General features: G+C 37.2%; 1 protein-coding gene across 1 annotated transcript in view; it reads right to left on the bottom strand.

The window, feature by feature from the left end:
- cntnap5b (contactin associated protein family member 5b) overlaps window positions 1-13,288 on the bottom strand; it is a 69,257-nt gene that overhangs the window by 12,095 nt on the left and 43,874 nt on the right. The window contains exons 11-16 of the mRNA XM_084417929.1: window positions 8,935-9,041; window positions 8,521-8,640; window positions 6,297-6,497; window positions 2,826-2,982; window positions 2,509-2,636; window positions 604-774 (exon numbers count right to left, since the gene is read on the bottom strand). Coding sequence (XP_084274055.1) covers window positions 604-774; window positions 2,509-2,636; window positions 2,826-2,982; window positions 6,297-6,497; window positions 8,521-8,640; window positions 8,935-9,041 — 884 coding nt within the window. The remainder of the gene's footprint in view (window positions 1-603; window positions 775-2,508; window positions 2,637-2,825; window positions 2,983-6,296; window positions 6,498-8,520; window positions 8,641-8,934; window positions 9,042-13,288) is intronic.

The raw sequence follows: 13,288 nt of genomic DNA on the forward strand, positions 1-13,288 counted from the left end.
GAAAGCTTCTTTATTCAGCTTTCATATGATGTATAAATCTCAATTTCAAAAAAATTGACCCATGTGACTGGTTTTGTGGTCTTTTGTGGTCTTCAATTTTCACGTTAACATTATTGTAATACCTCTTTTAAATGCAGGCAGTGTATTCTGAAAACTCTTGGTGGGAAAAAAATAGCACTAATACTTATGGGAAAATATCTAAAAAAGGCGGCGGCAGGCAATATGATGAAGATGAACAGCCTCAGTGAACTGTGTACAGTAATTACACAGCTGATGGTTTCAGTGGCTGCAGAACACAGCGCCACAGTTCAGTTAAACTGCTCTTTCCACTGAAACTGGCTACGTCCTCTCCTCTTTGCTGCAAATACTAATGACATGGCATGAATATGAGCGTGTTTTGCCATTTTATCTCCATATTTGTGTTGCTAAAGCATTAGCGAGACGGGTGAAACTCACAAAACCTGTCAGGGAACATGTTCAGGTCATATTTCATCTCCTATTGCTTAGCGTGTTCTTAATATATTGATCTTTTGAGCATGTTTCGGATCTTTCTATTTGAAAAGTTAATTTGATTGCTCCAGATATCAATATAAAGGGACTCACCGCTGAGCTCCACTCTAATGAAGTCTTTTGTGCCCAGATTTTCCAGGAAGACTCCGGAGGGAGCCGTGGTTTTGAAATAGAGCGAGATGTCAACGCTGAGCTCGGCCTGAAGCGTGGGGAAGTGCAGGTAGGACGACTCCTGGTAGAAGGAGGCGGCGTTCCACAGAAACCCTGAGGTCAGAGGAGACCGATTATATTGTTTTTATACAAATACTCTTTTTGGATGAGGAGTGAAATTATAAATATACACACTGCCGTTCCAAAATTTTTGACCGGTAAATTTTTTAATGTTTTTAAAAGAAGTCTCTTCTGCTCACCAAGGGTGCATTTATTTAAAAAAAAAAAAAAAAAAAAACAGTAATATTGTGAAATATTATTACAATTTAAAATAAGTGTTTTCTATTTTTATATATTTTAAAATGTAATTTATTCCTGTGATCAAAGATGAATTTTCAGCATCATTACTCCAGTCTTCGGTGTCACATGATCCATCAGAAATCATTCTAATATGATGATTTGATGCTCAAGAAACATTTATTATTATTATCGATGTTGAAAACAGTTATTTACATGTTTATTTCAGGATTCTTTGATCAATAGAAAGTTCAAAAGAACAGCATTTTTTTAAATAGAATCTTTTGTAACATTATAAATGTCTTTACTATAACTTTTATAACTTCAATTTAATTCCATCATTATTTCCCCCCCAAAAACTTTTGAACGGTATTATTTAATGTTACAAAAGCTAATTCTATTTCAGATAAATGCTGTTCTTTTGAACTTTCTGTTCACCAAAGAATCCTGAAATAAACATGTAAATAACTGTTTTCAACATTGATAATAATAATAATCAGAGGCGGACAGAGTACACAGCTTCATTACTTGAGTAAAAGTACAGATACCCCTTGCTAAATTTTACTCAAGTACAAGTAAAAGTACTACAGTCAGATGTCTACTTAAGTAAAAGTACTGAAGTACTTGTTTTTAAAAGTACTCGAGTATCAAGAGTACAAGAGTACATTATCTAAATATTGCATTACTACAGCCACAGTACTTACATTGGTAAACACAGCAAACACTTGAAGCGAAAACTATCATTAACTTGTTCAGAAAATTGAAATAGTCTGGCGAGGTGGGGCCACGGGTTGGCACATTCCCGGGATGGACCTGCTGCGTCTTCATCCATTGTTTCGTCCATGGTTTCGTCTCTTATCTAAATCTGACCATGGAGTTGACTTTGGTGGAAAGCTGAAGGTGATTGCTGATAGGCTGTCCCAATCAGTGGCGCCTGCACAATCCAATCACGTTTGAGAAGGAAACAACAAATTGAGGGTTTCCGAGATTTTTCTTTTTTCCTTTTTTTTAAATTTATTTTTATTAGAAGTAACGGGTACTCACGGTTATGGATAGAAATGTAGTGGAGTAAAGAGTACAATATTTGCCTCTCAAATGTACTTGAGTAAAGTCATGAGTACTCCCCAAAAATGATACTCGAGTAAAGTACAGATCCCTCAAAATTGTACTTAAGTACTGTACTCAAGTAAATTTCTGAAGGATCATGTGACACTGAAGACTGGAGTAATGATACAGGAATAAATTACAATTTACTATATATTCACATAGAACACAACTGTTTTAAATTGTAATAATATCTCACTATATATATATATATATATATATATATATATATATATCAAATATTTTTTTTTTTAATCAAATAAATGCAGCATTGGTGAGCAGAAGAGACTTCTTTTAAAAACATAAAAATCGTAAAAAAGCTTTTGAACGGCCGTGTAATAATATTTGTCTCAAATCAAATGGCATGCACATGAGATATTTAGCTAAAGAAAACTTGTATAGTGTGATAAAACATGATATTTTCCGTATGGTTAAGGCCTTACGTACTGTCCCCGTAGCAGTGGAGAGATCCGACTCTGTATATCGCTTCTGACCCGCTTCGGTTTGTGTCTCCAACCAAGATCTCGGTCACTGGTAAGTGCTCTTTGTAGGACAAAACTCCAGTGTCATTCTCCCTGTTCACAAGCAAACAATAGCTGTGTTCACATGGCTGCCCTCAGCATCTACGGGTATTGATATTGTACATGTGGTGAGTAGATATTCAACAGATCACAAACAAAACAACTGGAATTCAAATACGAAAGACCACTAGTGTAGAAACAGACAAACAATGTAGGCAAACGGATTGAACGCGAGGCTTGTACCATGAGCTGCGGTCAGCATCACAGTTGCAGAAGTGGTTCATATCGATGCAGTTCTCATCCAGGCTGCAGGCGCATTGCTGCACCCCGGGGAGAAATCCACCCCAGTACGTCCTTCTCTCTCCCGCCCGGTCCAGCCACCAGGACAAGGGCGTCCCATCTGGAGCAAACAACACAACATATTTCTTCATTTTGACAATGACTCTGACATCTACCACCGCTTGATAACTAAAAATGCCTTGGGGATGTGCCAATATAGAAATTCAATACCGGCAGTCAATATGTAGTTTTGTGTTGTGGCTGGTAAACAGTATAATAAAACACTATTATATATACATTTGGCAGTTAGAACAAAAAACAAAAACAATAGCAATTGTGACTATATTTGACAAATGCAACTTTACTGTGACTTTCTATTAAAACTACTACTTAAACTATTATAATAGTATATACTATTATATAATAGTATTAGTAGTTTTAATATAAAGTCACAAAGTTGCATCTGTCAAATGTTTTTTTTTTTTTTTTGCATTTGTCAAATATAGTCACTTCAAAAATAAAAAATATAAATAAGCATTTTATTTTAAAAAGAGGTTTATACATGAATTTGACAAATGCCAATAAACATAATACTACTACTACTACTACTAATTATTATTATATGGCATATATTCTGTATAATGTTTATGCTTATGGCAATATATATATATATATAAAACTTTAGAATATCGAATAATAAATATATATAAAAAAATCATTTTATTTTAAAAAGGGGTTTATACTGTGCATGAAATTGACAAATGCCAATAATAATAATAATAATAATAATAATAATATTCATAATAATTAATATTATTATATTGCATATATAATGTTTATGCTTATGCTATTATATCAATTTAAACATTAATTAAATAAATAAATAAATAAATAAATAAATAAATAAATAAATATTTTAATTTAAAAAAGGGTTCATACATTAATTTGACAAATGCCAATAATAATTATAATAATAATCCATATATAATTGTTATGCTTCATTTTAAAAATAAATGTTAACTTTACAATAAGGTTTCGTTAGTTAATGAACCTCAGCTAACATGAACTAACAATGAACGGTTAACAGATATGAATACATTTAGTAATAAATGTATTGCTCATTGTTCGTTAATGTTAGTTAATCCATTAACTAATGTTAACTGTAATTGAACCTTATTGTAAAGTGTTACCTAATAAATAAGTTATTAATTCATTACTAGTTAAACAAACAAACATTTCAATTTAAAAAGGGGTTTACACACTAATTCGACAAATGTCAAAAAATGATAATAATAATCAAAAAACTTTATCTGACAATTACACTAGAGGTTTTCGTTCTACCGCAGTAAAACTATGGGCAGAATTGACATAGTGTTCCTCTGAAGTTAACAGATCTGAAAAAAGACTATAGTCAATGGAGATATTCCCACCAGATCCAGCGACAATTATTCCACACATTTAGTCTTTATACCCAATATCCCCCAGGGAAAATCAGGCCAATCCTTGTGACTTTGCTCTACAGCCACCAGAGCACAAGAACGGGGACCCAACTTCAGATCTCATTATGCAAATATCCCTGTGCCCGGCAAAAACTGATGAACAATTTCAAGGGCCGGCTAGTTTATAAATGTCGCCATTTCCCATCAATTAATATTGAAAATTAGATTGGGGTCAAGTCAGATTATAGATCTGAACAAACTCCACTTCGGGTAAATCATCCAATGAGCTGAGACGTTTAATCAAAGAAAAAAGGACTTGGAAAAGATGAACTGATCGGATAGTGAACACTGATGAGTGACTGCTTGACATTAAAGGCAGAGTAGGCAATTTGTTCCAGAAGTTGTTATGCTGCTTCTCTTCACATCCTGATAGCAATCACTTGTGTATCTAAATTTAGTTACAGTATATATATATATATATATCGCCTGTGGAAGGCTTAGGTCCATAAAATGTACGCCCAATCATACGATGTTCTACCTGCCTGTCAACGTATGTATTTCCATACCTCCACGCACCTGCTCGAGCAGACGTCACACGTCGTCATCACCACGTTTCATGCTATGCAGAATTAGACAGACGACAGTCACCGAGCACCGCAAACGAAACAGCAGCCACCTTTTACAGTTTCTCCTGAACCAAAACAACCAGCTTATGCTGCGTTCACGTCTTAACTACTGTAATTTGGAAGAGATGGAAACCCATGACGTTATACTTGGAGCAGGTCATGAATTGAATTTATGCATTTCAATGGCAACACTATCAACGCCGAAATGAATCTGCAGCAGTCAGGTGGTATAGGTCAGTGCTTTTTAAGTTGTTTATGTTCATTATTATTGTAATGTTATGTGCTTTGAGACATGAGGTAGTTTAACGCCGTCTCTCGTCTTCTGACGCTCTGCAAACTCTGCTGTGTCCGTTCATGTGTTTTGGAGGTTGAGTGGCTTTGGAGTCGCTCTGAAGGGAGGGTGGGATCTTATGTTTTCAAAGCTAACTTGCTATTGCTAGCAGCTCCGAAAATTGCCTACCCTACCTTTAAGCAATGATCAGTTATATATTATCAGGGTTATTCTCGTTAACTAAAATAAAAACTATTTAAAACATGTTTGTTAAAGCTACACTGTGTAGGATTTTCTCCCATCTAGCGGTGAAATTGTTTATGACTACCAACTGAATATTACTTTCTAGCCCCTCCCATTCCGAGGGCGTTTTAACTCCATTTCAAATCTGCTGGCGGTCGCGAGTAATCTCCCCCTCGCATTCGTCACGGTGCCACTGAGTGTAATTCCAGGTATGTCCCTCTTTGGCTAATGTAATTTCAAGATGGAGGCGCAACATGGCTGCCGCCATTCGAGCGACTCGCTCGTATGTATTCTAAATGGCAGATTCTACGCTTACGAGAATACTTGATTAGTTGGTAGAAGTAATTACACATTAATGAGCACATATCATTTTGAAAGAACAAAATGTTTTTTGCTAAGAATCAACTTAAAAAATTACACAGTGTAGCTTTAACTTAAACTAAGCTGAAATGCTATAATATTAGTGCTTGGGAACGATTAATCGCATCCAAAATAAAAGTTTGTATTTACATAATATATGCGTGTGTACTGAGTATAATTATTTTGTATATATAAATTCACACATATGCACGTATATATTTAAGAAATATTTGCATTTTTTATAATGTATATATATTTATATTATATATAAATAACAAAATTTTCTTAAATACATGCATGTGTTTGTGTATTTATATATACAAAATAATTATACAGTACACAAACATATATTATATAAACACAAACTTTAATTTTGGATGCGATTAATCACGATTAATCGCGATTAATCGTTGCCCAGCACCATATAATATAAAAATATTAGATGGAAAAACTAAAAGTTGAAGCACACAAACTGCAGAAGTTGTCCAATACCCACCCCATGTGTTGAAGAGGCGGGACTTCCTGCAGAGATAAACAACTTCCTGTTGGCACTGTTCAGACCTGCCCACAAGAGTCCGCAGCTGTTCCAGAGACGCGCTGTAGTTGAACCTCATCACGTGGGGCTTTTGAAGGGACGACCCTTGAACTCTCACTATATCAGTGCTGTTGTGATTCACCACCGTCCATACCTTATCATCTGGAAAACACAGATAGATACGCACAAGACTTTTAGACATGAAAAGTGGTTTAAATCATCAATTCATTATTTATCAATTCAAGCCATCACTAACTGAAAATACTATTTTTAGTCAGCATATACTGCAGTATGTAGTAAGTAGCACCATTCAGTTCCCAACATAGTCCATTTTATCTGCAGTGTCAAATCCTTTACTAAACTGAACCCGCAGACAGCACGTTATACCTCCTTGATTCATTCAGTCACAAGAGCGATCTGTAATCTAGATAATAACGTACACAAACCGTAACGAGAAAGAGCACGGCTTCAATTAGCTTTAAAAATAAAGCCGCGTAGCAAGTCTCTTCCCGCCCAGAGTTAAGGCCAATCTTCGCTACACCCCTGACGTCAGCTCTCATTTATCCGGCAAACACCTCAGCGGGGGGGGGGGGGGGGGGGTGGGGGGGGTGGGGGGTTGTGTTTACCCAGCCAGCAGGCACTTAAGTCTGCATGTGCCAAGCGTACAGTAATTTACATTTCATGCGGCATTTCTAATTGAGGTTGGCCAAAGTCAATGGCACTTTATTCTAGTGGATCGAGCCAGCGCATGTGTGGAAGAGAGCAATGCTTTATCACAATTCTGCAGGAGATGAGTAATATTTCACAGAACAAGCAGCTTGTATAACGGTCCAGCAAAACGGACCGATACACGGTTTCCCCCGGACAGACCTGTGGTTCGGCACCCTGGGACACAGACAGCCCTGGCAAACAATGCAGCATCCATCAGCGATTGGACAAGTTCACGCTCTGATTAATGACTCCGCCTTCGTGTGGATTCAAACAGATTTCCCCTGGCCGAAAACTGCCTTCAACAATTTCGACAGCTCTGTACCTTCAGAAACTCCTACCACAACCCCACAATAATCCGAAAAAAATTCTGCCGGTAAACACTTTTAAGGAAGCTTTATGTCTGGGACATGGTGGCTGAAGATTTAATTCACCCTTGAGAGTTATTTGATATTATTTCTGTAGTCTACATTAATGTTAACTTTGTTCAGTATTGGTCAATTGCAGTTTCATTTGGTAAAACTTTACAATAAGGTTCTATGTTAACATTAGTTAATGCAATCAACAATCTTTTAACTTAATTAACTTAAGAAATTCTTTAAATGTTCATTTCTACATAAGCTAATATATTTTTAACATTTCAAGTTATATTATAGTGTTATATTTATATATATCTTCAAGTGTGGGGTTAGTCAGATTAAAAAATAAGAAATGAATATGTTTATTAGACATTTCAAAATGTCACATTATGTAAATATTACAAATGTTACACAGATATTACAAATATGACATTTTACACAAAAATATAAAACAGCACAACTGGTTTCAACATTGATAATAATAAATGTTTCTCCAAAATCAGCATATTAGAATGATTTCTGAAGGATCATGTGACACTGAAGACTGGAGTAATAATGCTGAAAATTCAGCTTTGGAATACATTTTTTTTTTTTTTTTTTTTTTTTTACTACAGTATTTTTGATCAAATAAACTCAGTCTTGGTGAGCAGAAGAGACTTCTTTCAAAAACATTTTAAAATGTAACCGACCCCAATCAGCAGTGTACATTAACAATTTCAAATTGTATGAAATAACATTAATTGATTGTAAACAAACATTAATTTAACAGTAAATAATAGCACTTACTGTAGATTAACAAATGCTGTACAATTAGTGGTCATTGTTTGTTCATAATACCTAAAATGGAGTAGATTAACTAATAAATACATTAATGTTAGCGAATTGAACCTTATTGTAAAGTGTTACTAAATATTCAGTGAGTTTAAAACAAACAAAACAAGTTCTAGAAAATTCTAAATGGTCTTAGAAATAGAATGCCAAGCCAAAACTTAGCTGTAAATGTTGTTTTTTTTCTAACATATAAAAACATTGCAAATACACTATGCATGCATCTCTATTTTTATCCCACACTTGCAGTAATCATGTTAACACATGTTTTTATCCCACCGAGGTCTCACCGGTTATGTTGCAGTAGACGACTGTGGATTTAAGTGATCCGCTCCCATCAGGATCGATTGAGAAAAAGCCAGAGGCACTTCCTGTGAGCCGGTGGGCCTCGCAGGAGGGTTCAAAGATGGCTGACCAGAAAACAGCAACAAAAACATCAAGTCAGTTCATACTGAGCTTCATCAATGAAGGAAAATTGTTCATTCAGCATTGTAGAAATACATGTTTGTTTTGCGTTTGTAAGCAGTATTACTAAATTGAAAAGAACAGAGAACTTCAAAAGAAAAACTTCAATCAAACTTCAATCAATCCCAAAACCTGAGAGAGTTGAAAGAGTTTGTAGCTACTTTCTCAAAAACAAACAAAGAGTTCAATGAACTTGCTGTTTTTGTTTGCCGTGATCGTTATCGTTCTTGTCGACTCACAGTTATGACAGGTGGCTCCCGTGTACCCAGTTCCCGAGCAGTCACAGAAGAACGTGTTCCAGGACTGAGAACAATCTCCCTCATGCTCGCAATAGTTAGGAAGACATCTGCAAGACAAATAAGATTGCTGATCAAACTTTAACAGTACTCACTGTAAGGCACGGTGAAAAAAATACATAATCGAATTATACAAATCACCCAAACGACACACTGCGACATACGGTACAATACCAAGCAGTAATGCATTTTGTGCTCGGAGGGATTTAAGGACGTGGCATCAATCAATAACCACAAGTGACTATTAGGAAATAGATGAGCGAGGCTGAAAGCTCACGAAGGATGCATCAATTTTGCGACAGACTGAACGCGCACTCAAGGATGAGGCTGGTGGACAAGTGATGAAAGATTGTGAATGTGATGAAGTTAAATCTGAAGCCAAGAACCAAACTCGCTCTTGCTGTCTCTGTTGGGTCATATGAGTCTTATTGTCAAATAGGTACAAACAATATATCGACTTTAAGCAACTCTTGAAATGATCAACAAGTTTTTATCGTGCATGCGACATCCTGTGTTTTAATTGCATATGAGATAAAGGGTATTTATTGTCTGATCCCGTTCTCGTCAGCAGGTAAAAAAAAAAGAAAAGAAATCTACCAACATATGATGCATTATTCATAGAACTCACTTAATGGAGCACTAATGACAAACTAATAACTTCAGAAAGGAAATTTTGCTGAAATTGAATTTCCGAAAGACAATAACACACAAACGATTTAATGCAAATCATATGCTAAATACCTGGATGTAAAAATGCTAATTAAAACTGTAACACGACTGAACTCCCTTGTTAAAATATAATTCAACGAAACCATCAGGGTATGTATTTAGCTCTAAAATTACGATCTCTTCTGAAGCACCGCTTTGCCAGAGAAACAATAAAGACTATTGAATCTGAAAGGTGTGTTATTGTTCTAACAGTTTCTGTCACTAAAAGAAAATTGAATAATTGAATACTCTAATCAAATGCTGTATAAAATATTAATACCTGCAGAGGTGAGGAAAAAGAACTTTAAAGAATCTTATGATGCTTGATTGCTACTTTGATTAATTTAGAGTACAGAGAGAGAACAAAAGATCAGGATAATGAGGATAAGAAGAAGAAAACACAGCTGTCAGACTCCATTGTGGCTGAAATAACTCATATCCATGTAGCGTGTGATGAGGAAAGGGAGGAGAGAAATGACAACCGTCTCGCTTCGTAGGCCGCAGGATTGCGGCCGTGTCTGAAACTCAGCAGAGGTCGATTCTAAACCAGCGTGAGCTGATCTCAGCACTAACGGATGAACAATGAAGGATGAAACCAGACTGAAGTTGAACTCCAAAATATGTTGGAAGAGTTTATATTTAATTTTATCTATTGCCTTTTTCAAAAGTGGGCGTTCCATACCAGACCGGTAATTGGAATCTGAATGTGACCCTCAAGGGAATTTTGACGTCTTTCCAAGTCTATCATTATTTTATGTTTTTGCTGTAACTTAATTAAATTAAGTCAACCTCCATTAAATTCAATTAACTTATTGACAGGAACGCTGTATTACCTACAACAGTAGGCAAAAACAACGAAACATCTTGTTTCAGAGACGACAGAGGCATAACACTACAAAGACATTACAACATTTAAAAATAAACCAATGAATCAAACAAAAGCGTGATGAGGGAGGGAGTAAAGGAATGACAACCGTCTCGCCGCACTGGCTGCAAGATTACGAACGTCTCTTAAACTCAGTAGAGGTCGATCTACAGTACATCGGTGCCGGCTGATCTCAGCGCTAACTGACGAACAATGCAGGATGAAACCTGACTGTTAAACCCTGAAATACATTTGAATAGATCTTAATTGTGCCTTTCTTGCAACGTTAAGCACAAGAGTACAAAGGCCAGTCTTTAAAAAAAAAAACTACTACAGAAAGGTTAAAAGGAGCGAAATCTAAGGGGCCATGGACAGCAACCAAAGGATATCTAAAGTGCTGTGGTGCGAATCTTCATTCAACCATAGCGAGTGTGATTAAAGATTACCCTCACTCTCCCATTCTCATTTTATTCGCTTATTTCTGCACTGCACTTCATGAAGAACAGGGCAATGTGGGTAGCATCACCACCAAGGATAGCTATATATTTTTACCCACAAACCAGTTCCTTCTCACTGGTGCTATTCAGGGAGGGTAGTTGTTGGCAGATGCTGAGATGTCTTTGCCCAGTGGCCGCTGTCCACATCTCTATTGATCTACCTTAACGTATCAAACTGAAGTCAGCTGACAAGGACAAGGACTTCAGGCCTAGCCATAGGTTAGACAGAGTGATAAAGAGACAACACAAATTATGACAAAAAACAGAAGATGGCTTGATACAGAACGAGAAAGGAATACAGCAAGAGACAGGGAGAAGTGTCTAAAGTATAGCTAGGATAGGTCTACACAAATGATTTAGGATGGTGATCAAAGGCCATCAGAGAGAAGCATACCTTTTCGAGACTTTCTAACTTTTTCTAGAGGACAGCCAGAACCCACAACTGCCCTCATTTATCTTCATTTACTCTGGCTGATAAGCTTTACTGAAGCGAAAACAGGCACATCTTCTACAGCCTTGGTACTCAACAAGCTTCATGTGGCTCTAAATGATGTTGCATCTCAATGTTTCATTTGTCCCTCAAATTATTCTTTATGTGTTTGTCCTTGGCTTGGCTAGACAGTCATAATTCAACAGCGTTCAGGATCGTTGCAAGAGGATGTTCCCCTACTTTGGCTGCTGCTTACCAACCAATCAAGGGTAACCAAACTATGACAGTTTAACTTTGGGTGCGGATACCCAAATTTTAGTGGGAGAAATCCAGTCATTTAAGTAGGAATCCAAGCAATCTGGAATTTAGCGTGATGGTGATAGATTTCCCCATGCACATTTCGCTCATGTCCAAGTTGTTCACACAAATTCGCAGTGATGACCAACAGAAAGCTGCGTGGTATGAAAGTGACTTCTTTTTGAGCTTGCTTTATACAGCTCGTCACTATAAACAATGGCCCTTTTTTGTCAGTGAAATCTTGGCAAAATGTTGTTAATGTGACCGCAGCTTTACAACAGTCAGTTACCATATGCGGACATCTGTGGGAATATTAATAATAATGATTTGTTACCTTTATATAATGCATTTCTCAACACTCAAAGGTCTTTACATGGAAGGGGGGAATCTCCTCAACCACCACCAATGTGCATCATCCACCCTGGATGATGCGACGGCAGCCATAGTGCGCCAGAACGCCCACCACACACCAGCTTACTGGTGGAGAGGAGACAGAGTCACGAAGCCAATCAGTGTATATGGGGATGATTAGGAGGCCATGATGATGGACAGAGGCCAGGGGCAAATTTGGCCCGGATGCCAGGGTTACACCCCCACTCCTTTTTTCTGGGATTTTTAATGACTTTGGTTTAACGTCTCATCTGAAGGATGGTACTTTGGATGGTTACAGTATAGTGTCTCCATCACTATACAGGGGTGTTAGGGGCCACACAGATCACAGGGTGAGCACCCCCTACTGGCCTCACTAAAGGTGATTTTACATGGGGCAACTTTTTGAGCAATGTTGATGGGCAATGTTGCCGTCAACGGGCATCCAGGTGAGACACAGGGCCCACGACCGATCTAAAGTATCCAGATAGAAATTTGTTGCCCATTCTCAATGGGAAAGTGTCCAAGCAACACTGCCCGGCAACATTGCTCAAAAAAGTTGCCCCATGTATCATCACCTTAACACCTCTTCCAGCAGCAAACTAGTTTTCACAGGAAGTCTCCTATCCAGGTACTGACCAGGCTCAACCCTGCTTAGCTTTAGTGGGCAACCAGTCTTGGGCTGCAGGAACCCTACCTGTTGCAATATTGCCATAGATCCTACCTGTTACAATATTCCCATGACTTCTCTTATAGAACCATTTTTCCGTAGTAAATATAACTTTCACCAAAATGACAACAAATATGCAAATGTTTTGAAGATGCTTTCAGGCAGTCAATTTACAAAGTGATGAGCTGTTACAATACTAAAGCAGTTTATTCAGTGTATTGAGAATTTTTTTCCCAATGACTTTCATTCAAACAGAACTATCTTCTGCTGTATTACACCTTTTTGAGTTAACCTTGAAAGCTTGTCCTGCTGGAATAGCTCCGATGATATGCCCCCCTACACTGGATGCTGTTGACTAATCGATCAGAAATCACAATCACTCTGACATGTACCTATTCTGGATGCTGCTCGCAGATACCAATCAAAATGAACTACTACCCTGCCATGCCCCTACTCTGGAC

The sequence above is a fragment of the Rutilus rutilus genome, assembly GCF_951802725.1.
Source record: "Rutilus rutilus genome assembly, chromosome: 8".
Taxonomy (NCBI): domain Eukaryota; kingdom Metazoa; phylum Chordata; class Actinopteri; order Cypriniformes; family Leuciscidae; genus Rutilus; species Rutilus rutilus.